This window comes from Pan troglodytes, chromosome 2 (genome assembly GCF_028858775.2).
Source record: "Pan troglodytes isolate AG18354 chromosome 2, NHGRI_mPanTro3-v2.0_pri, whole genome shotgun sequence".
Taxonomy (NCBI): Eukaryota; Metazoa; Chordata; class Mammalia; order Primates; family Hominidae; genus Pan; species Pan troglodytes.
In genome coordinates, this window is record NC_086015.1 from 60,993,345 (window position 1) to 61,019,108 (window position 25,764).

At 46.2% G+C, this 25,764-nt stretch overlaps 1 protein-coding gene across 7 annotated transcripts in view; it reads right to left on the bottom strand.

The window, feature by feature from the left end:
* The window catches only part of ARHGEF3 (Rho guanine nucleotide exchange factor 3), a 353,349-nt gene that overhangs the window by 247,297 nt on the left and 80,288 nt on the right, over nt 1-25,764 (bottom strand). Inside the window, exon 1 of one of the 7 annotated variants that reach the window (XM_009445679.5) lies at nt 1,719-1,872. The exons of the other annotated variants lie outside the window; for them this stretch is intronic. Coding sequence (XP_009443954.1) covers nt 1,719-1,738 — 20 coding nt within the window. The 5' untranslated portion in view covers nt 1,739-1,872. Of the gene's footprint in view, nt 1-1,718; nt 1,873-25,764 lie in introns of those variants that run through there. 7 annotated transcript variants of the gene reach the window in all.

Genomic DNA, 25,764 nt, shown 5'->3' on the forward strand with positions numbered 1-25,764 from the left:
GTTACTCCCACTTTACAGGTGAAAAAACTGAGGCTCAGACAGGTTAAGTGACCTGCCCAAAATCACACAGCTAGTAGGCATCAGAGTGGGATTCAAACCCAGGCAATCTGGCTCTAGAGTTGATGAACAGAGAAACAGATGTTAAAACCATTGCAGAAGCAGCGACAACAGAGGAAAGGAGATGGAAACTCAAACGCTTACTATGTACCAGGCGCAGAGCCAATACTGAGTTGGTTCTCTTTACATGAAGTGTAACAGGACTTTAAAAAAAATAATAAAAACAATAAAGATCAGAGATTAGTCTTATTCACTGGTTTTTCTACATCTGCAAATAAAAATATCCATGGAGATTAATGGTAAACTTTTCTGTGTGCATATTATACTTTTAATAGAAGGGTAATTTCAATTTAAAACATTTAATGGTTCAGTTTTCTTAATATTTTAAAGAGATTTCGATCAAATAATCAACGCTTAGAAGGTGTTTTTTGTTGTTGTTGTTGTTGAGACAGAGTCTTGCTCTGTTGCCCAGGCTGGAGTGCAGTGGCGCAATCTTGGCTCACTGCAACCTCCACCTCCTGCGTTCAAGCAATTCTTCTGTCTCAGCCTCCCGAGTACCTGGGATTACAGGCGACCACCACCACGCCTGGCTAATTTTTGTATTTTTTAGTAGAGACGGGGTTTCGCCATGTTGGCCAAGCTGGTCTTGGACTCCTGACCTCAAGTGATCTGCCGGCCTCGGCCTCCCAAAGTGCTGGGATTACAGGTGTGAGCCACTGCATCCGGTCAATTCATGTTTTTCAAACCCTAGAAAACTCTTTACTCAAAAATTATATCTCTAGATACCATACTTTACTAGTTTCTATCAAACAGGTACTCCATAAGGGCTTCTTGCCCTGGGAGGAGCAGAAGAAAGTCTTTATATTTTATTCAATACTATATTGATCAGAAACTAATAAATCCATATGTAGGTGGCCCAACCCCTCCAAAATGAACATTGCAATCTTAAAAGTGGGTCCTCAGATATGGGCATTTATAATAAATGTTCTGTTGATCCTAACAGTTTAAAATGCCAAAAATTCTTAAATTAGCCAGCATTGCTTAAAGCAGTTTATTGACTCTAATACAGGACCCACCACAGTCTCCAAGGTAATTAGATGCTCCATAAATGCTGTTTTTGGCAGTGACTGGGGCCACACATAAAAACATGTTTATTCCCAAACTGTCAGTGAAATGTGGGAGTGGAACTGCGTCAGGCTTGTTAGAGCTCATGTGGTAGAAAGGAAGGTAATGTCAAGGCCACTGATTTCAGCACTGCACCAAACAGCAAGCCACCATGCTGAATCCTGGCAGACCTCAATGACGGCTAAAAACAGGGAGTGGCGGGTATGAGGTAATTCTGAGTAAAAGAGGGTAATATTAGTACTATTTTCATACCACTACTACTATTCGTACTGTGCTTTTTATGAGGATTAACTCATTTAATCCTCACGGGGGCCCTGTGGAATAAGGGCTGTAACAGATGAGGAAGCTGTGGCACTGAGAGCTTAGATTTAGAAATGCCTCACAGCTACTAAAGGGTAAGGCCAGACAGCCCAATTCCAGGATCCTGCCCCAGAGCTCCACCAAGTTGCATCAAGATTTATCTGGCCACCTAATCCACAAGAGCCACAAACTGGGGCAAGAAAAATGACTATGATTATCAGCTACGTGCTACTTACCAAATATTTCTATCAAACATGGTCCATCTAAAGCACAGGGCAGAGCAAGCCCCATTCTCTTGGGCCCCTCACTAACTCCCAGCTCACCAGATGGGCTCCTGGGAACAGGGCCAGCACTTGCATCAGCGTTGCCATAGCTGCCGCCATGGCAACCACCCTTTATGACCCAGGCAAAGATGCTCTTCTCACTCACTTGGGAGCCCTGATTCTGGGATGCAGCCCTTGGAGAGACATGTCCTTTTACCTGCCCCCAACTTGCTCAAAGTCTTTATAACACTGGGAACCAATGGGAGGTTCCCCAGGTCCCTGGACACATCTGGACCAGGCCAATAAATACACAGGCTGACAGGGAGATGGGGCTCATGGAGAGATGGTGCAGAGAAATGGAGATTTGCAAAGTGAACAGCTAACATCTCCAGGGGACTTGGCGCCTGGCGGGGCTGGAATTGAGTTCCAGCTGGCTATCTTGTGGCCCTAAGCAAATGGGTTCGGCCTCTAGGAATCCATGTCTTAGACTATGAAAAATAGGAATAATATTAGGTTTTACACCTCACAGAGCTGTTGTGAGGTTTAAGTAAACTCAAGCACACAAAGTACATAGAGAGTAGAAACTGGCTGTGACTATCACTAAGGCAATGGTGCTGGGACTGTCAAAAGAGTAGAAGCCCCTCAGCCTCCCGTCACTGCCCTTCCAGCTCAACAGCCTGACAGTAGAGACAAAAAGCAATCCTGTCAACAGACCAGACAAGGCCAACAGATCCATATACACCCTGCTGAGCGCAGGGAGACATGCCAGCATTCAGTGGGGACCCCAGGTGCAGTCACCCCCGCCCCGTACTAGGCTACATGGCTTCTCTGAAAAGATAAATTTATCAAAATAAGCCTACTACCTTTATTTGACAAAGATGTCACTGGACAAAACATCTTTTAACACACGAAAACCATGAATGAACCTTCAGAAGTCTTTAAAGTCAAATGGATAGCACTCAAAAATTTCTAGAAGATTCTGGAATTATCATTCCCATACTGTCAGCAGTGGTGATTTCTCAAGGTTAGGATTGATCCGGGGAACTTGCACGTGCCATGTCACACGTTCCTACACTGTCTAAAATTTTATGACATGTACATTTTTGTAATAAGAAAATTTTAGTTTATTTGAAAAAGAAAACTGAAATGCTTTGCCATAACATAGTTCACAAAATAAAAAACCCAATCAATCAATAAACAAACAAAAAGTACTCACCCTCTCTACTAACTAGCCAAATGGAAATTTAAATAAGTTAACATGTTTATATTTCAAATTAGCAATTTCTATATGGGCATATCAAATGCAAGAAAGAATGTGGAGAAACAGGCACTTTGCTTCACAACTATAAATGTATATATTGACGTGAAATTTCCACAGGGTAATTTGACATCATTTTCCAAGAGCATTAAAATGACCCAAAAGTTCATCCTAACGATAATTAATTGGACAAAATAACCACAAACGTGGGCCTAGCAATAAGGGTACAGCTCCTAACATTGCCAGAGAGGGAGAAGCTAGACAGAGCTCACACAGCCAACAATAGGAACCAGTTATTAAGAAAGCCCCTTGAGGCTGGGTACAGTGGCTCACACCTATAATCCCAGCACTTTGGTAGACTAAGGCTGGAGGATCACCTCTGGCCAGGAGTTCAAGACCAGACTGGACAAGAAAGTGAGCCCTCATCTCTACAAAAAATAAAAAAATTAGCCGGCCGTAGTGGCATGCACCTGTAGTCCCAACTACTTGGAAGACTGAGGTGGGAGGATGGCTTGAGCCCAGAGCCCAGGCTGCAGTGAACTATGATTGCACCATTGTACTCCAGCCTGGGCAACACAGTGAGACCTTACCTCTAAAAGAAAGAAAGCTCCTTGAAAATTTCTACATATCCAATAAGTAAGGTAGCAGCAAAAAGACTTACTTATTCCACATTGTGAAAGTATGGATTATCTGGATTTGGCACCTTTAATTGCATGCTTTCATTCCACACTCATCCCATTTTGCAACTGAGTAAACTGAGACCCAGGTATATTCAACCGTTTGCCCTGCAGTGGTTGGGACAGGTTCACAGTGTTATTTGCCATTGCATCCGTGGTAGGGCCAAGCTGGTTCCTGCTGCCACAGGAGGCCCAAGCCAGGGGCAGAGGCATCTCTTCAAAATCCTCTTCCCCCAAGATGCCACACCTTCCCAAGGGCTCTCAGCCCTGTCCAGCTGCCACAGGCACCTAGAGACAAGGCCCAGGCCCAGGAATAAAGCCGGGGTCTGTGAGCAAGGCCCTCACTAGGAATAAAGTAGGCCCCCTCCAAAGAAGGTCTGGGCCACATCACGACTGCAGGTGGTGCTTATCCTAGATCGCCTCTCAGCCCATGGCAACCCTGGGGCTCAGAGAGGTCAGCTTCCCTGTCTTAAATCTGCCAGCCAACGAGGATGTGAATTCCTTTTCTTAGCCCTTTCTGGGTGACTCAGTTTCCTCATCTAGAAAATGGGGAGAATAATTGTACCAACCTACAAGGGTTTGGTTGTTATGAGAGTTAAAGGACTCAATCCTTAGAAGGTGCTTAGAACATTTCCTGACCTATAGGAAGCATCCTGTGCAGCTCTTATTTCTGCAGTGAGACTACTGAGGGTGGCGGTTAGAAGCAAGGACTCTAGAACCAGCTGCGTGGGTTCTGATCACACATCGACCACTCACTTGCCCTGTGACTCCAGGCAGGTTACCTAACTCTTTGTGCCTCAGATTCCTCATTTGTGAATTGAGAATGATGATGATAACTCACATGCACCTCAACTTACAATGGTAAGTCGAAAATGCACTTAATACCCTTAACCTACCAAACATCACAGCTCAGCTTACCCTACAAATCCAATAAGTAAGGCAGTAGCAAGAAGACTTGCTTATGCCACATTGTGAAAATATAGAATTATCTGGATTTGGCACCTTAATGCATGCTTTTAAAGCCTAGCCCACTTAAACATGCTCAGAACACTCACATTAGCCTACAATTGGGCAAAATTATTTAACGCAAAGCCTGTTTTGTAATACAGTGGTGAATATTTCATGTAATTTACTGAAAACTGTACTGAAAGTGAAAAAAAGAAGAATGGTTGTATGGGGACTCAAAGTACAGTTTCTCCTGGATACGTGTCACTCTCACACCATCAGAAAGGCTAAAAATCATAAGGCGACTCATTGTGGGTTGGGACCATCTATAGTACCTACGTAGGTTAGTGGGAATAATCACGTTATCTACCTTAGCTCTTAGAAGAGCTAAGAACAGTACCCATAATGAGTACAATGGTCCTAACATGTAAAGTGCATGTTAGCTGCTATGAATATTATGCCAGTCTGTCTCCTATTAGCCCATTAGGAATGGCACCACTACCAACAGTAGTCATTATTCTGGCTGACAAGAACCTGAAGTATGTTCTCCTACGAGTGGGTGCCATTATTGTTCAGATTTACAGATGGGAAACTCAGGTGCAGAGAGCTCAAGTAACTTGACTTGGGTCACACAGCCAAGAAGCAGCAATGCTACCAGGCTTCAAGTCAAGTTCATCATCCTCCAAGGCTCTTGCCTAACTGCACTACCCACCTCAATATCCACATGGCCTGTGGCTGCCTACTTGTGCAATTGTATGACTGCCAGCACTTCCTGGAGAGGGTGATGCATGGTTTTCTGGCTTTGAGATGACTCACTCCCAAGCCCTCCACCATTCAACACAAATGCTGGCCCCTGCAGACGTCTGACTAACAGAAAGTCACATCAGCAGAGTCGCCAAGGAGCAATCCCTGTCTTCCCTCCCCATCTTCCTGGGGAAATACATTGGTATGTGTCTGCCAAGATAAGATATAACCATTAAAACAAAATTCTGGACTGAGATATCTGCTTGGTGTCTTGGAAACACATGCCGATGTCCACACAGCTGGTTTTCCCTACAGCTGTTGGTAGTCATGTTTCAACTATGGCCTACTCATAAGTTTGCACTGGAAGATGAGGCCAGGGTAAATCTTTCTTAATGCATCATTCTAGCCTTTAAAGCATGACATCCATGACAGTGAAGCTCACTTTCCATTACCAGACTGAAAAGTTGGCAAAGCTTTGCTGCACACTATAAAGGCAGAGGTGTAGGTAGGTGCCACCAGCAAGGAGCAGCATAGCTTGAGCAGAGGTGGGTCTCATGTCCTTCACGGCTTCCTCAGCAATTCACCAACAGAGCTAGTTGTTGAATAAAAACAAAACAAAAAAAACTTCTACCCAGGATCCATAACCCTGTATTATTTCAAACCTGGTAATTTAATTCAGTCATATCTGTTTTCAGATAATGTATCTAAAACTCAAACAGATCACAAGCTGGAAGGATCCTCAGAGAACCAGCTGACCACCCTCATTTAGGGACTGGAGCACTAAGACCTGGCCAAGCTCACATGGTCTGTTGGTCACAGGCTGGGACCCTTGAAGTTCTCCCTGTTTTCAGGCTGTTTTTTCAGCCCTTCCTGCTTCCTTAATCCAAGTGTTGTCAGAGTGGACATCTGCTGTTCCTCACTGCCCAGCATTTAGTCCCCATTCTTCTGCTAACAGCACCCAGATTTTCTGTTGGGGGATGCCCTCTCCCCTTTGGGACACTGTGATTCAGGAAGGGCCAACTCCAGGCTCCAGAGATGGGCATGTAACCTGGCCTGTTCAGTGGGAGTGGCCCCAAGACTTTGGCTGGCATTAAAGAACAGATATACAGTCCTTCTGGGACAGGCATTGAGCTGATGAGATGCAAACTTGGAGCTGTGCAGGGCATCTTGTGCAGAAAGCTTACCTGAGAAAGAAGCTAACCTGGGGAAAGCAGAGCAAGAGACCAAGAGAGAGAAGGTTCCTAATGACACAGATTAACCACCTGGATCGAGCTATGCCTGAAGGTAGCCTATCACTAGACTTGCCAGTGATAAAAAGTGAGCTCTCTTTAAAAAAAAAAAAAAAGTAAGCAAGCGTACATTGTATTTCTGTCACGTGCAACCAAAAGAACTATGCTTTGTTTCTTTGCAAAAGTTCATTTAAGAAAGCATCAAAATGGGAATGTTCCCAGGGGACCATCCAGAGTACCTAGCACACAGTAAGCACTTAATTCGTGTGTAATGGAGTGAAACCCCTCCTTCAGGGCTCTTCTCAGTGGGACTCTCTCAGACCATCCTGTTGCAAACTGTGGCCCTCCCCAGCCTTCCTATCCACCCCTCTTGCCTGTTTTCAATGGTGTTTAGCACCATCAGACCTACCCTATGTCTTACTTACTGTTTCTTGAATCCCATAAGGGTGGGGATTGTTGTCTACTTTGTTTGCTGCTATAACCCTAAGGCCCAGATCAGGTCTCTGAACAATAAGTACCCAGTATACATCCGGTGAATGAATGAATGAATGAGGAAATGGATGATGGAATGAGTGAGTGCCTAGTGTGCTCCCAGGTCCCCACCTGTCTGCTGCCTTGGTCAGCAGCCCTGGGACCTGGCCTGCAGAACCCCTGGCTGTCCTTCCTCCTCTTTCTGGATATGGGTCCTCTTCCCACCGAGCAAACACTCCAGCAGCCAGCCCCGCAGTCCAGGAAACCTGACCGTCACCCACCTGCCCAGGGACCATCAACAAAAATTAAAGGGTAGGGAGCCCTTTGGGTTATAAAGATGTCTTCCTTCTTTTTTCCTGCTTACAAATAAATATCATATGCTCATTACAAAGGCAAACAAACAAAATTAAAATGTAAACAAGTAAGCAATAAAAAAACATAATAATTTAACTTCTAAGTTAAATTTGAGGTACAAGTCAGAAATGGGAAGACTGCTGGTATATTTTATATGACCCCTAGGGTGTATGTATGTATATATGTATTTATTTTTGAGGTAGCATCCAACATTTAAAAATCTAGATTTCATTTAGAAATCAGGTACAGTCTCTAGCTTCAGTTCAATATTTTAAAAAATCTCATCACTAAGGGCCCCTATTTCCACAAGTGACCATGGTCTGCTAGGGTTGAGTGGTAGCTGCCCCCTTCAGATGGACCATGGGCTCTTGGGGTCTCCATCCCTCCCCACTGTGACCCCTGCCCTTCCCTGGCCACTCATGTAAGGTCCTGCCTGGTCTCTGTCACACTCAGAGTTGGTGATCCCTGGCCTGGTGTATATCCTTTCAGACTCTGCTGCAGACATAAAGCTTTCTAAGAAATCCCTCTAAAAAATCCCCTCGCCTCCAATAGTACCTGTGATGCTACAAATAACTATGCAATTTCTAACACCAGAGAACAATGCATTTACAACACAGCCCCCTTCTGCAGGGTCAGCATGCTGGGTCAGGTTCATGTCTCCTTTTAAAACTGACTATCAGCCGGAAGCAGTGGCTGATGCCTGTAATGCCAGCACTTTGGGAGCCAGAGGCGGGCGGATCATGAGGTCAGGAGATCGAGGCCATCCTGGCCAACATGGTGAAACCCTGTCTCTACTAAAAATACAAAAATTAGCCAGGCGTGGTGGTGCACGCCTGTAGTCCCAGCCACTCGGAAGGCTGAGGCAGGAGAATTGCTTGAACCTTGGGGGCGGAGGTTGCAGTGAGCTGAGATTGTGCCACTGCACTCCAGCCTGGTGACAGAGCGAGACTCCGTCTCGAGAAAAACAAAACAAAACAAAAAAAAGACTGGCTATCCCAGCTCAATAATTGACCCTGCCACACTGTACAGTCCCTCAGTTCACCCCACATAGAAGGACCCCACAGTCCTGAGCACCCATGGGGGCACCTTTTTGTAGGGAAATTCCAGATCTAGTGTTTAAATCCAGCCTCCCATTGTGGATAGCCTCACAGACACACAGCAGCCACAAGAGCTTACACCACCACTGAGCTGCCATCCATGCATGGAAGTCAAAACCACACCGTGGGCTGCAGCCCCCTGTCCACCACCCAGAGACCCCCACAATCTGCCATTTTCCCCTGTGTTTACTTATACACTGGTTCCACTATATAGCAGTAACTCCCCAAGGGCAGGGACCCTGCCTGTCGCATTGATAATTGTTTCTTAGAACCCACCCCTGTTCCTCAGAGAAGAGCCCCTCAATCCATGATGGATGGATGGTTGGTAAGTGGACAAGCACATGATGGGTAGGTGGGTGGGCGAGTATGTTACAAGGCAGGGAGGGAGGTGGACAAGCCCCGCAAACTGTGATGTCTAATTTGCCCATGTCATGAGGCAATGATTATATTAAAATACTGGACGAAAAACTAGAATATAAAGTTACATAAATAAACTCACAGGTTTAAAAAAAAAGATAAGGAAAACACTATAATATTGATCGTGGCATAACTTTTTAAAAAATCACTTTGTGCATTTCCCAAATGGACTGCAAGTCTGTTTTATAAAGTTCATTTTTAACTGCCAACATGAAACTACATCAAGTGAACATTACTCCCTAGAGTTTTCTAGATTATGAAACACCAAGGGCCTACAGAGGAAAGAAAAATATTTGGATTAGTTTGGCTCTTAGAGTGGACTAGAGAGGGGAGGAAAAGAAAACAGGGGAGGGGAGCCCGGCCTTGGACAGTAGAAAAGGATCCTTCCAGGCTCCTTGGTGGCCCCGTAATGACCAACACCTTTGCTACCTGCTATCAGCAAAAGCAACATCAGTTACCCTTCCAGATACTGGAAATCCAAAGTATTATGGGAAGTCATATTTCTTCTGGAGTAAAAGATGGTAGTTTTTTCACCCCTGGCCTATGAATGCTTCTGAAGAAAAGCAAAGAAACACAAGGACATCTTCTAACACAAACACATGATTTGATTTGATTTTTTTGAGACAGAGTCTCACTCTGTCGCCCAGGCGGGGAATGCAATGGTGCAATCCTAGCTCACTGCAACCTCTGCCTCTTGGGTTCAAGTGATTCTCCTGCTTCAGCCTCCCAAGTAGCTGGGACTATAGGCGCCCGCCACCATGACCAGCTAATTTTTGTATTTTTAGCAGAGAGAGGGTTTCACCATGTTGGCCAGGCTGGTCTTGAACTCCTGGCCTCAGGTGATCTGCCCGCCTCGGCCTCCCAAAGTGCTGGGATTGCAGGCGTGAGCCACCACGCCCAGCCTTTAAAACACAGGATTTTAAATTCGAATAGACATTCTCTTTAAAAATCACTGCTGCTCAGACTGTCCTGGCACTGGGGCAGCCAGAATAGCATTGCACTCGCTACAGGGTGACAATGTGACATATTCATTCGCCGCCTCCACCCCTGAACCGGGGCTCTGCCACCTTGGCTGTTCTCCACATGTATTCCACAGACAGGTGGGCAGCAGCGCTCAGGGCCAGCTATTTTGTAAAGACAGATAGGGAAACTGAGGTTCTGAGAGGGGCAGCAGTGCACGGGTCCCTGGGAACAGCATAGCTGAGAGCAGCCTGCGGCCTCGCCCCCTCGATCCCCTCACACACATTCACCATGCCTCCTGGGCACTGGGCCCTGGCCAGAATGAACATGCACACCTGGGTCTTATAAGCAGGTGAGAGGAAGGCACAGACCCTAACAAATGAGGGTGTAAATGGACAACATACCCACAGGTGGGGCTGGGGGTGGGCAAGGGGAATTAGCAGCAAGGGGCAATGTGATGCCGCCTGGCTGGAAGGTCACCAGGGACACTCAGGGAGGTCCCTCTACAACAGGCTGCTGCTGCTGGGCTCCCAGAGAAGGCCCTGTTCAAAGACTCTCAAAGAGCCAGGCCTCAGAAACTTACCAAACATCAATATAGTGCAGTCACAAACACCCCAGCATGCTGCACTCTGCCAGATGCAACTTATTAACATTGTATTTGGGGCTCCGGAGTCTAGGAGGGATGCATGAATCACCAGCAGGGGGAAATTAAATGTAAAAGAAACCACACACCCACAAACTACCAGCAACCTAAAGAGTCCAACAAAGAATCAGGAAGTGCAGGGTCTTTAGGGGTGGACAGATTTGGGGTTTATCCTGCCTCACCTGCAAAGGCTTCCCAGTGCCCTCAGACTGAATTCTCAGTTGCTTAAAAAGGCCTGTTGTCCCTAATCTCTGCCTCTAGTCCCTGAGACTCAAGGCAGCTCATCCCTCACCAGCCTCCAGAAATCTGAGTTTAACACATACAAAGTCTGGGGCCCCTGGGAGCTGTAGACAGAAAGGTTTGGCAACAGTGGGGAACTGGGATTTGCAGCTGAGGTCAAAGCCAATGTCTTGGCATGGCTGGGGTGACCAAAGGCAAGGACCTGCAGTGATAGAAGAGGCCGGAAGCAACAGCCCTGGGGAGGGTGCAGTTGGGAGTAAGGGGTTGGGGGGAAGCCAGCAAATCGAGTGTTCCAGGAGGAGGCGGAGCCAGGACCCAATGCTGTGAAAGGGGAGTCCATGATGAAGACTGCACAAAACCCACCAACAGCTTTGGCTCTCCAGACGGCTGGTCACCTTGAAGGCAGTTTCAGGGTAGTAGTGGGGGTGGAGGTCACTGGGGAGGAGACAGTAGGCAGGAAAGAAGTGGGGGCAGAAAAGAGGATAAACGCATGCGAATTTTGAAAAAAAAAAGATAAAGATAAAAATAGGTCTGGAGTGATGGTCATAATCTTAATAGCAATGATGGTCCATGGATATTGAATCCTTACTGCAGGTGAAGTGATGTTTAAAACACTTTGGAGGCCGGGTGTGGTGGCTCATGCCTGTAATCCCAACACCTTGGGAGGCCATGATGGGAGGATCACATGAGGCCAGGAGTTCGAGACCTGCCTGGGTAAGATGGCAAAACCCCATCTCTACAAAAATTGAAAAAATTAGCTGGGCATGGTGATGCATGCCTGTAGTCCCAGCTACTAGGAAGGCTAAGATGGGAGGATCCTTTGAGCCCAAGAGGTCAAGGCTGCAGTGAGCTGTGATCGTCCCACTACACTCCAGCCTGGGTGATGCAGTGAGACCCTGACTCAGAAAACAAACAAACAAATAACTCTGGGTTGCCAACGCCTCATTATACTCCATACTTTCTGGACAGATTCTGTTAACATCACCATCTTGCAGATGAGGAATCTGGGGCATAATCATGTGCTGGCCACAGGGAGAGCTGAGCTCTGACTTCAGGGCTCCCCCTCTTTGTCTCTCAACTGTTACCAGCACCAGCACTGGGCTGAGCTCTGGGCAATGCAAAGGCTGAGCAGGAGTAGGAGGGAAGTGTTTGGCACAGGAGGCCCCAGGCCCAATCCGCAGGCAGGAGGGAAGGAGCTGCTGGAAAGAGAAACAGAAGATGAAAGGGACTCTGGGGACATGGGGTGATGAACACTCCTGGGCGTGCCCTTAGCTAAGAGCCACTACACTGGGGTTTTGCTGAGAGCTTCTCAGCAGCAGAAACCTTGGGTCAAGCCCAATCCTACATAAACCTGGTAGAAGCAGAGTTGATCTAGAAGGAAGGAAAGGAAGGAGCCAGCCCCACCAACCTCACTCCCCCCACCCTGCACAGCCGATCCTGCAGCCACTAAGAGACCACCTCAGGAACATGGACACCTCAGGGCCTCCACTCACAGCGTATGCTCTCTGAGGGCTGGCTGGCTTTCTCTTCCTTTTCAATTTTCAAGTATTTGATTAACACATTCAAAATTAAAATAATTAAAATTAGCCAGAGATGCACTGTGTCTTATGTGCACACCACTGGCTTACCATCTGATGTCCAGAGCATAAATGGGACTCCACAAATGGGTGACAGACAGGCATGGGCAACAGCTCTGAGGGGTCAACCTGGCTCCTCCTTCACCTGCTAAGTGACCCTCAGCAAGTACCTGACCCTCACAAAACCTCAGAAGTTCCAGCAGTTCCCCACCTCTTGGGACTTTAAGAGGGTTGTTTTGTTTTCTTTGGTTTTGTGTTTTGTTTTTGTTTGTTTGTTTTGAGATGGAGTCTCACTCTGTCGCCCAGACAGGGGAGTGCAGTGGCGCGATCTTGGCTCACTGCAACCTTCGCCTCCCAGGTTCAAGTGATTCTCCTGCCTCAGCCTCCTGAGTAGCTGGGACTACAGACGCACGCCACCATGCCCAGCTAATTTTTTTGTATTTGTAGTGGAGACGGGGTTTCACCATGTTGGTCAGGCTGGTCTTGAACTCCTAATCTCGTGATCCACCCGCTTCGGCCTCCCAAAGTGCTGCGATTACAGGCATGAGCCACCGCACCTGGCCTAAGAGAGTTAAATAAGCTAGTAGTCATAAAAGTGCCCAGCACATGATAAGAGCACAATAAATGTCACCTGTCATTATTATTAATAGCATCAACAAGATTAAAAGTATGTTGGCAGGGAGAGGAAGAATCCACAGGAAAGAATTAAAGTGTCCCCATGGGAAGCACAGTGCCCTGCATGTCCCAGTGTTGTTCCCTACTAGGACTGGCCAGTGAATGCTCTGGTTTTTGCAACTGTCTCTTTAATTTTTGTACCAAAGGGAGGCAGGGCCCAGACCATGGAGGTGTGAAGCTCACGAGTTTGGCAGGCTGGGCTCATCTGGAGCCCAGTATTAATTAATTGGTGTTTATGCAACAGTATGTGCCCATCTGGCCCCGTTTCTGTCTGAATCTTGTGCTCAGAACCTTGGAGAATGCATCTCCCTCATGACTTTTCTAGACTTTGATGCCCAGACAACAGCAGATGCGGGTGTTAAAATAATAGCACCAACACTGCAACTCTAAAAGGGGAAGGTACCCTCTTGAGGACTCAAAGTTAAATTACAAATAGCTGGAAGACCATTTTTTCCAGGGCTCCTGCAGCCACTGAACGTTTCCAAGGAGAAAGACAGCACCGATTGTGAGTGAAGAGTGCCCTCTGCTGGCCGGTATTAGAAAACTTCAGTTGATTACTTCGTCCATGCCTCCCGGAGGGCTCCAGCTCCGCTGCCGGGTGGCAAGTCTCAAGTACCCTATTTAGTTCTTTTTTAAAATCTGAACTGAAAACACAAAGTCTTCTTTTCCTAAAAGGATAAGAGATGAAAGAAAGGACAAGGTCAAGGAGCATTTTATTCCACTCCTCGCTTGCGTTTTTTTTGCTGGTGCACTAGAAATGGCCCTGTGGATGCTGAAGCGTGAGATCTGCCTCAGAGAATACAAGTAACTTGGGGAGAGCAATCAAGTGTCCACAGGTGGCCCACAGCAGTGCCCCATTTCCATTTTAAGAGGCTGTCCTCTTGACTAGACTCCAAAGTGTACAGAGAGACACTCCGAGCCAAAACTGCTGCTTCCTTGCAGAAAACCCCAGCAGGTCTGTGCCCAGGGGGCAGGGGGCTCCTGGTGGCTGAGCAATCACAGTGGCTGAGAGCTGGCGCTGGATGGGTTGCTCTAGAATCATCCAGCCTGTGACACACGCCCAGACTCAAGCCCAGGACAGCACTCATCTGGCCTCTAGTAAGGCTGCTGCCTCCCCACAGCTGGGGCCCTCGTGGATTCCAGCCCCAGCACCACCCCTGCCCCACTCCCTAGGAACAACCCGGACTTCATCAGTGAGTTCTAACTCTCCTGGCTTTCTGCTCACTCAGACTTTACGCACGGGAGCCAACCTGGCTGAGCTTCAAACCCCTTCATCACTTCACAGCTGCAAGATGTCCCCATTGTGAACTTGACTTTCCTCCTCTGGAACAATAATGGGAGCCGCTATTTACCAAAGGTCCACTAACTGCCAGAAACTTCAAAGTAATCCTCATGACCACGCTATGGGACTGTGAGGGAGCTGATCTCCCCGAATCAAGGGCAAGAATTATTTAAAACAATGACGCTACCCAGCTTCGCTACCCAGCTTCCCAGCTTCGCTACCCAGATAAGGAAAGGCTTTGCCCCATCTACCATCTTCTTCCCTCCATTATGCAGTCTGAGTTCATCAGTTTCCATATGCAAAGTGCATTAATCAGAGGGGAGAGAAACAAGGACAGAGAGAGAAAAGAGAATACCAGAGGTGGGGTAGAAGAGGAAAGTCTTCTGGGGCAAAGCAAATGGAAGGAGAACTTTAGCAGAGTCTAGGGAAGGGCAAGAGAGGTTTTAGAACACCTGCAAGGTGGCTGGGCCATGGCTCATGCCTGTAATCCCACGACTTTGGGAGGCCAAGGCAGATGGATCACTTGAGGTCAAGAGTTCAAGACCAGCCTGGCCAATATGGTGAAACTCTGTCTCCACTAAAAATACAAAAATTACTTGGGCGTGGTGACGTGCACGTGTAATCCCAGATACTCGGGAGGCTGAGGCAGGAGAATCACTTGAACCCGGGAGGCAGAGGTTGCAGTGAGCTGAGATCATGCCACTACCCGAGAGTAGTTTCCTGAAAGAGTTGGTATTGGTTATAAAATGGATCCCCCTTGACTATTCTTTGAGAGACACAAGTAAAAAGAACTGCCTTTATTGTTAGCTAATGGATTTCAAATCTCTGAATGTAACCAAAGCCTAAGTCCGGAGGATTGCGGACTTTGCTATTTGCTTAGATTACATTACAATTTTATAGGTAAAAAAACAAGCGGAGACAGCCAGTAACTTGCTAAGTGTCACCCAGCTCATGAATGGCAGAGCCTAAATTCAACATCTCCACAACCCCAGCTCTATCTGTGAGGCTCTCTGCCTCTAAACCAGAGGAACAAGAATGCTGCCTAAAGGGTCAGGTGAGGGGTGAGCGTGAGATGGGCCGTGTACACTCAGCTTTGCACAATGAATTGTACATTGTGGGTGAAGCCAGAAATAACAGTCCCTTTCCTTCCCCTCCCTTTGTCCTAATCACCGAATTCTCCCTTGTTCTTAAGACCCAGTTCCTGCTTGATAACCTAGTTCTCACTGCTAGATTCCTGCCATGTCTTTTATCACCCCAAGCCCTGTTTGGGTAACTGCCCCATTACCCTAGTCCCTCTCAGGCTGCTCACAGCTGGTCTTCCGACCCCAGACTACTCCAGCATGAAGGTTGAGGTTCAACTTCCTAGTGGAAGGCTTTTCCTGTATTAATACCCTGGCCACTCGCATGCCTGAGGATCCAACCTTTCCCCATTTGCTCATTCATTCAAGAAACAGTCACTAGTTCCTCCTTTGTATCAGGTACTATGCTAGCCACTCAAGATAGAATGCTGTTTAAAAAAACAACAACAACAAAAAAAACTGTCCCAAACTTGGAAATAAAGTATAACTTTTCAAAGTCATCTATCTACACCCTGAGTCTGCTTACAGGGAGGTTATTTTTGTTTGATTCACTATTTGCTTTTGATTAGGGCCCAGACTCTGTAAAGTTAAGTTGTTAACTTGTTAAAGATTGATAAATTTGATAAATTGCAAAAAAGAATTCTGTCAGATACAGTCTCAAAGGTTACAGCGTTATTTTCCTATGGGACATTAATCAGTTTTGTTTTGTTTTGTTTTGTTTTTGAGACAGGGTCTCGCTCTGTCGCCCAGGCTGGAGTGCAGTGGCACGATCGCAGTTCACTGAAGGCTCTGCCTCCCAGGTTCAAGCAATTCTCCCACCTCCGCCTCCCAAGTAGCTGGGATTACAGGGGCATGCCACCATGAGCAGCTAACTTTTGAATTTTTAGTAGAGATGGGGTTTCACCATGTTGGCCAGGCTGGTCTCAAACTCCTGACCTCAGGTGATCCACCTGCCTCAGCCTCCCAAAGTGCTGGAATTACAGGCATGAGCCACCGCGCCTGGCCCATTAACCAGTTTTATATCTAAGTTTGCAATCTTATTCCAGCATTTTTTTTCCATAATATTTTTCCATAATTCACTCACTCACTCTCACTCTCTCTCCCCCCTTCTCTCTCTCTCTCTCTCTCTCTCTCTCTCTCTGTGTGTGTGTGTGTGTGTGTGTGTGTTCCTGGATGGTCCTTAGAACCAGCTTTCTCATCCTCATCCTGCTAGTTCGCTCATTAATGAGTTAAATAAATATTTTGTCCAGGCTAAGTATATATTTGTACAAGAGTCAGAGAAAAATGAACCTCTGTATGAGACCTGTGAAATCTGAAGAATGAAGGTGAGGAAAGCATTTCAGGCAGAGGTGGTGACACCATGTACAAAGGTCCTATGGTAGGGAGGATGGCTTTAAAAAAAAAAAAAAACAAAACAAAACAGAAAGAAGGTCATGTGGCCTCCAGCATCTGTCTCAATCAGCCCCAGCTGTACCAACATTATGAACTGACTGTCAACTTGAGTCCCTTCTGTCTGATCCAGACACATGCAGTGGCTAAGAACACAGCATGGGAGAACTATGTTTCCTGGATCGTGCCATCCTTCAGTCATCAGGGGATGAGCCAGGTAAAGGACAGTTGGTGAAGTCCTAAATTCACTGGACTCCACCCCAGGCACCAGCCTCAGCACACAGCACAGAGGACAATTACCCTCTGTGAACATGAGCTGCTCAGTGCCAGGTGCTCTCAACCCCAGCGCAGTCTGTGGCTTGGTCCAGCTTCCCAGTCTGCTTGTTCACTAAGTCAACATGGTTAATACCTGCACCAAGTCAATACCTGCTCAAGGAAGCTTTTTATTTTATTTTTTATTTTTTTGGAGATGGAGACTCACTCTGTCGCCTAGGCTGGAGTGCAGTGGCGCTATCTCGGCTCACTGCAACCTCTGCCGCCTGGGTTCAAGCAATTCTCCTGCCTCAGCCTCCCCAGTAGCTGGGATTACAGCTGCATGCCACCATGCCTGGCTGATTTTTGTATTTTTAGTAGAGATGAGAGTTTCACCATATTGGCCAGTCTGGCCTCGAATTCCTGACCTCAGGCGATCTGTCTGCCTTGGCCTCCCAAAGTGCTGGAATTACAGGTGTGAGCTACCGCGCCTGGCCTCAAGGAAGCTTTTTAAATTCTACAATAGGATGATAATTTCCACTGAAAACATCATTCTACACTCAAGCCTTACTTCATCCTCCTGATTTTGCCTGTCTAAATCAACTCCTAGTTCAAGATTTGAACAGAGGTTTTTGCTCTCTTTCCTGGCATAAAGGACATTAGCAATGGGAGCAGGAAGAAGACCCCAACCAGAGGCTGATCCTTAACTATATAACTTTGTGGGGGTTTTTTGTTGTGTTTTTGTTTTTGTTTCTGAGACGTGGTCTCACTCTGTTGCCCAGGCTGGAGTACAGTAGTGCGATCTTGGCTCACTGCAGCTTCGGCCTCCTGGGCTCAAGCGATCTTCCTACCTCAGCCTCTCAAGTAGCTGGGACTATAGGTGTGTTCCACGATGGCCAGCTAATTTTTTAATTTTTTGTAGAGACGGTGTCTCCCTATGTTGCCCAGGCTGATCTCATACTCCTGGGCTCAAGCAATCCTCCTGTCACAGCCTCCCAAAGTGCTGGGATTACAGGCATGAGCCACCGTGCCCAGCCTAACTTTGGATACATTGCTTAACCTTCCTGAGGTTCAGTTTCCTCATGTGGAAGGAGAAATATTCATATCTCATTAAAAGGCTCAGTGATCATGGATGAAAGCACACTGTAGGCCAGGCGCGGTGGCTCACGCCTGTAATCCCAGCACTTTGGGAGACCAAGGTAGGTGGATGAGATCAGAAGTTCAAGACCAGCCTGGTCAACATGGTGAAACCCCGTCTCTACTAAATATACAAAAAATTAGCCGGGTGTGGTGACGGGTGCCTATAATCCCAGCTACTCAGGAGGCTGAGGCAGGAGAAACGCTTGAACCCGGGAGGCGGAAGTTGCAGTGAGCCGAGATCGCGCCATTGCCCTCCAGCCTGGGCGACAAGAGTGAAACTTCGTCTCAAAAAAAAAAAGCACACTGTATATTATAACACACAATCTAAACATGTGTTATTTTCATAGTTGTTATGATTATCAGATGTATTTTTTGAAATCTCACAAGGCTTTGTTAAGTAAATGATACAACTCTACATGAAACTTGGGCAAAATTTCCCTACACAAATGTAAGCCCAAAACAACTAACAAGCAAAAAGCATGGCAAGGAAGCGAGGTATAACTATAGAAGCTCTAGTACTACAAGGCTGCCAGGTGCCGTTTCTGGAGGGCTCATGTGCATCAGGCACTGTGCTGGGCACTGACCTGAATCATCCTGAGCATTAAAATATAACTTACAGAGAATTTAAGTCTCTTTTTTCAATCTGTTTGGATTTTTCAAAAGAGACTACTTTGTGGATAACATGACTATTTTTCTAAAATTATTCGCCAGAAAGGGAAAAGAGTTTCAACAGCCCTCTTGGAAAAGGAGTTTCCACCACCCTCGCTGAAGAGTTCATATTTTTCCATTACCATATGCCTTAATTGTCTCAAGATACTAGCAACGGTATGGATGGGTAATCTTTTCATGTTTTTCTCATTAAACCTGTAACAAAACACAGTATAACTTCAATACTTCCCACACTCCCCCAAATCCAGGACAATAGAAGAAAATACAAGATGCAGCAGGAATGATGACTGATATGGTTTGGATCTGTGTCTCTGAATCTCATGTGAAACTGTGATCCCCACGTGTCAGGGGAAGGGCCTGGTGAGAGGTGATTGGACCTGGTGGCGGATTTCCCCCTTGCTGTTCTTGTGACAGTGAGTGAGTTCTCTCAGGATCTGATGGTTTAAAAGTGTGGCACGTCCCCCCTCACTCTCATTCTCTCCTGACCCCATGTAAGATGTGCCATGTCTCCTCTTTGCCTTCTGCCATGATTGTAAGTTTCCTGAGGCCTCAGGAGACTGGGCCTCAGTTCTCCTCTGGGGAACTGTTCATCAATTAAATCTCTTTTCTTTATAAATTACCCAGTCTCAGGTAGTTCTTTAATAGCAGTGTGAAAATGGACTAATACAATGGCTGGGGCACAGAGCACCAATTTTCAACTCTTTGTAAAGCAATTTATGCTCAAGGATCATAATTTTCCTCTGTGCTATGAGCTGAGGCCGGCGTCTGGGGGGTGGAGTTCAGTGAAGAGGCATCTTGTCCTTCTCAGGAATTAGGACTCTGACAAATGTCCTTTACCAAGCTCGTCCTCTGATGACTCTGATTTGTTATATCAAAGAGTAATGTGAAATGCTAAAAAAAAGATATAAAATCTTCCAGACAGAATTCATTTTAACTTTGTTTATATGCTTTACTGTTTCTTTAGGAATGGACTGAATGGCCATGATAAGATCAGGCAGTGAGCATCTTTGTGGCACCCAGCAAACAGGAGACATGCAATCACCATTTTTTCAATCAATCCCAAAGTGACTTGGCTCAGAGAGGTATTCAAAAGTCTGACACTAGGGGGCAAAAGAGAGTAAATTTTCCGAGAGAGAGAGAGAGAGAGAGAGAGAGAGAGAGGAATTTTTTTAACCTGGTCTCAATTTGAGACCCAAATAGAGAGAAACCTAAAAAATGTAAGTTCAATAGAGAGGAAACTAAAAAATATAAGTTGAAGCTAAAATTGGACATTTGAAGATTTTCTGGCAAAATTTTGATGACAAATTCAAGGCTGCCCTAAAAGTCTGAGGACTCCTTTAGTCTAGTTAGTGAGAACCTCTGTTTAAAATGGAAATAGGCTACCAGGACCAGATAACATATTAATTCCCATCAACCATTAACTCCCACCTGTGATGAGAAGTAATTCATCAGCTGAGTTATCAAAGAGCAAGGCCCTGGGGGATTGGAACACAAGGTTGGGAGCTTTCAATTGAAAGAAGGAAAAAAACATAGGTGACAGTGCCCTCCAAGCACAGCCCGCATGAGATTGCCTTTAATCCCCATCATCATCCCTTATTCCCATTTTGTAGACCTAGAGACTGGGACTCACCAACTGAAACACAGTCTTAATGACAGGCATCACCATCTGCCCCCATTCCCACTGTGGAACCCAGGGGGTCTGCTGAGCCACCCTCCCTCATTTCTGCATCCACTCTGCTTCAAACCCCCTCCTCTCCTGTCTATTCCCTATCTTAGCTCTCCCTGCACACTGCAAACGAGAAGCTTCTAAATCTCAAATATAGTTATTCCTTCCTCATCCCATTTCAAACCCTTGAAATTGCTATGTCTGAATGTTTGTGTCTCACCAAAATTCATGGGTTGAAACCTAATCCCCAATGTGATGGTATGAGGAGGCAGGGCCTCTGGAAGGTGATTAAATGAATGGGATTAGTGCATTAATAAAAGGCCCCAGAGAGCTGCTTTCCTTTCCATCTCATGAGGACACAGTGAGAAGGCACCATCTATGAACGAGGAAATGGGCCCTCACAAGATGCTGAATCTGCTGGCACCTTGACCTTGGACTTCTCAGCCTCCAGAACTGTGAGAAATCAATAAATTTCTGTTGTTTATAAGCCACTCTCTTTATGATGTATTACTACAGCAGCTCAAATGGACTAAGACAGCAAGGCCCCGTATCTCTTACAGAATAAAATCCAAGATAAAAAAGCACAGCTATGCAGACCCTATAGCCCAAGCTTGTCCAACCTGTGGCCCGCAGGCGGGCCCAGTACAGCTTTGAACGTGGCCCAACACAAATTCGGAAACTTTCTTAAAACATTATTATTATTATTATTATTATTTTTGCAATTTGCTTATTTGCTCATCAGCTGTCATTAGTGTTACTGTATTTTATGTGTGGCCCAAGACAATTATTCTTCTTCCAATGTGGCTCAGGGAAGCCAAAAGATTGAACACCCCTGCTCTAGCCATTACAACCCTCCCCACCTCACCTACCCCTCAACTCATTTCCTGGGATCCCTACCCCAGCATCCCCACACAGGGCCTCCAGTCCTGCAGAAGCACTTGCCACCAAACAGCACTGAGGCCTGCGATGCTTGGTTTCCACTGAGCAGCTCAGCCTCTGATGACCCAGCCCCAGGGCCATCTTCTCTGACAAGTCTTTCTGACCCTCATGACCTCCCTCAGGATGGACCACTCCCCCGGAGCCCCCAACTCTCAATTCAGACTTCTAGCCTGTCCACCCACATGCCCTGTGGGGAGGTCCTGCAGAGCAGGGTCCACATTTGGTCACTTCTGCCCAGTCCATGGCCTGGAAGACAGTCGGGCCCAGGGATCAGGTGGAGGGCTCTTGGTTCTTGGAAGGGGCTGGTATCAAGAGGAAGATGGCTAAGGGTGGGCAGAAAGAGATGCCAAAAGCAAACTCTGCCCCCATAAGAGCTTAGCAGCAGGCTTGCCTGAGCAAGAAGGACTGGGCAAAAGTGGGGTCTGGCAGCCTCTCCATAAACAGGGCTGACTCCGCGCAGATCTACCCCGGGCAGGTTGTCACAGGAACTCAGAGGAGCTGTTTGTGGGGGCTTTTTCACATCCACGTATGCCTTTGCCCTGATCAACAGAGAGACAGCCTGCGAGTACAATGAGAGGCCCCCAGTAGGAGATGACGAAGGGTAAATGATCCAAACACCTGCTCTGCACCCCTTACTTCACTGCCCTGTCATTCCCCTGTATTATCAGGAAAACTGAAAGATTTTCTATTTTCACTCCTCCAGGGCCTCCACATTCCAATTCTAGAATTCCTGGAGGATGCTTCAGCAAGAACTCGTAAAACTTCCACAATTCCAAAGTCACACTTCTCATGAACGTGTGTACAGTTGAAGGCAACGTCACATGCAAGCTCTTCTGGCCTCTGTTTCCTCAACTGCAAAATGAGGCGGACAAGACTTAATTAACTTTGATGTCCTGCAACTACAAGGTATAATGTACAGTTGGGTTTTTAAGGTTCTGAAAGTTATTTATGCAAACACTGAATCAGTAACATCGCAAACTGCTGCTCGCTTCCCAGTGCCAAATTTTTACACTCAGCCAAGGCTTCCTGCATAGAGACAATTGAAAAACAATCACTCTTTTATTCAACCCACACAAACACACAAAAGAAAATGGTCCAAACCCTCTCTGCACACACACAAAAAAACTAACCAGGGAAATCAAACAGAAAGAGGCCCTCCACTCACTCATTTGGCAAAGCTATTACTTGGTATCAGATACTGTTGAATATTTACAAAGATTTACACTCATTAAATAGGACCAGGAAGGTGGCTTGGCTCCTTCTCTTCCCGGTCATCCTTTTTTTTTTTTTTTTTTCCTTCCCTGCAGCCAAGAGCAACACTGGCTGGACCTTGGTTCACTTCCCTACTTTCCTTGCTATGGGGACCCCAGGCACAACGACTGAGTCCAGAAACATGAATGGTGCCATGAGCTCCTTCATGACCTCAGCAGTCATCTGGGGGTGCCACAGCTGAGCCCTCAGCCCGAGCCCTCCTGCCCAGGGACTTCACAGACCACTCCTCAAACTGCCTTCCCAAACACCACAGAAAGCCAAGCGGCCATTTGGGTTTTCTTGGTTTGACTTTTAATGCAAGCTGTCTCAAGAAATGATAGATTCAAACACAGCTGTCCTTCCTCCTTTCCCCCTACCATGGAATTGGCCATTTCAGGATCCAAAGGAAGGTATGTCCACATGTTTATGCCCACAGGCACACAGAGTCCTAACCTCAGCAGATACCCTGAAGCAGATCCCATGTCCGCCTTTAAGCACGTTTTGCTGTTCCTGGGCCCTCACAATGTTTTATGTACACTCCATATGAGAAGAACCCCATTGAACTTTATTATTACCAAGAAGTCATCAGGTTGAAATTCTTGATTATTCATGATGGGAGCTTGGCATTAGTTCAGCCAACAGATAAAGTAGTAAGAATTTTCAAGAGGTTTTTGTTGTTGTTGTTGTTTTGAGATAGAGTCTTGCTCTGTGGCTCACGCTGGAGTGCAGTGGTGTGATCTCGGCTCACTGCAACCTCTGCCTCCCGGGTTCAAGTGATTCTCTTGCCTCTCCTGCCTCAGCCTCCTGAGTAGCTGGGACTACAGGTGCCACGCCCAGCTAATTTTTGTCTTTTTAGTAGAGATGGGTTTCACCATGTTGGCCAGACTGGTCTCGAACTACTTACCTCAAGTGATCCGCCCACCTCGGCCTCCCAAAGTTCTGAGATTACAAGCATGAGCCACCACGCTCGGATGAGCTATTTTTTAATCAAACACTTATCTAAGACATTTAACTTATCACAGATAATTCTTGCCTACTCATCAAATCAATTACTATGAAAAATACTATTAAAGAACACACTGTCTTAATTCCAAATATAACCTTCGTGAAGTGGGAAGAAATAAAACTTTATTTTTTAATATTTTAACAAATATTTTCCAGGCTCACACTGTAATCCCAACAGTTTGGGAGGCCAAGGCAGGAGGATTGCTTGAAGCCAGGAGCTTCAGATCAGCTTGGGCAATATAGCCAGACCCCATCTCTACAAAAATTAGTTAGATGTGATGGTGCACACTTGTAGTTCCAGCTACTTGGGAGGATGAAGCAGCAGGATTGCTTGAGTCCAAGAATTCCAGGCTACACTGAGCTATGATTGCACAACTACACTCCAGCCTTGGAAAAAGAGTGAGACCTCATCCCCAAAACAAGAAAAATTTTCTGCTCATATTGCCCTTCCTCTAGTCAACTAAAAATAAGAGATCTTTACTGAAGAGAACATAGTAGGCATGTAATTATGACAGTGAGAGATCACTATGTAGGGAATGCTTAAACCATAGGAAACAAGTCCTGTTTTGCTCCATATGCTTGAACGCTGACTCTATCATATACTAGCTGTGTGGCCTTGGGCAAATGATTTAACCCCTCTGAGCCTCTGCTTCCTCAGCCATAAAATGAGACTAATAGGCAGCATCTGTATCCTACGCTGACTGTGAGGAATCAATGAGAAAAGCCTGCAAATGCTTGCCCGAGTGCCTGGCATATGGTAAGGGCTCGAAAAATGTTAGCTATTGTCATTGTGAATGTTATTTTCACTTCTCTACAAAGAGCGCCCCATGTATCTTCAGAAATGACTTCTCAGTGCATCACATACACTCTTACAATAACCAGTGAGAGGCAGATTTATTGTAAAGTCCTTTTTTTAAAGAGGGTAACTCCCACACACACACACACACACACACACCCCTTAAGCATCAGGCCCCACAAAACCTGGATCCTTCCCTGATCATAGGTAACAACTGATGCTCACTGTACATCCCTCCCCAGTCAAATTCCTCTCCATGTCCTCCCTTTTGATGTGGTGTCAATCACCCCCATTTGTATTTTTTACCTTTACTACATTATTATTATTATTTGTGTGCATGTGTGTGAGACGGAGTCTCACGCTGTCGCCCAGGCTGAAGTGCAGTGGCGCAATTCGGCTCACTGCAACCTCTGCCTCCCGGGTTCAAGTGATTCTCCTGCCTCAGGCTCCAGAGTAGCTGGGACTACAGGCACACGCCTCCTTGCCTGGCAAATTTTTGTATTTTTAGTAGAGATGGGGTTTCACCATGTTGGCCAGGCTGGTCTCGAACTCCTGACCTCAAGTGATCCACCCGACTCAGCCTCCCAAAGTGCTGGGATTACAGGCATGAGCCACCATGCCCAGCCACTACTACCTTATTATTTAACTGTAAGTAACAGAAGTGTTTTTACATGTAAACTTTATGTAAATGGAATCATACTATATTATACCTATATAACCTTCTGCAATTTTATTTTTTAATTTTTTTTTAGAGACAGGGTCTTGTTTTGTTGCCCAGGCTAGAGTGCAGTGGCACTATCATAAGTCACTGCAGCCTCAAATCCCTGGGCTCAAGCAATCCTCCCATCTGAGCCTCCCAAGTAGCTGGAACTACAGGCATGCACCACAATGCCTGGCTAAATTTTAATTTTTTTGTAGAGATGGAGCCTTGCTATGTTGCCCAGGCTGGTCTTGAACCCCTGGCCTCAAGCAATCCACCTGCTTCAGCCTTTCAAAGGGTTGGGATTATGGGCATGAGCCACTGTGCCAGGTCCTTCTGCAAATTTGTATTTGAAATGTTATACATTTTAGACTTATCCACGTTGATGCATGCAGGTGATAACTGCTCTATAGTACTTGATTATATGGATATAAGCTCAATTAATTTATGCATTCTCCTGTGGATGAACATTTAGGTGTTCAGAGTTTTTTGCCATTTGTACAAACAACGCTTCAATAAGCATGCAGCCATTCTTGTTCTAGGGAATCGTGACAGATGCTGATG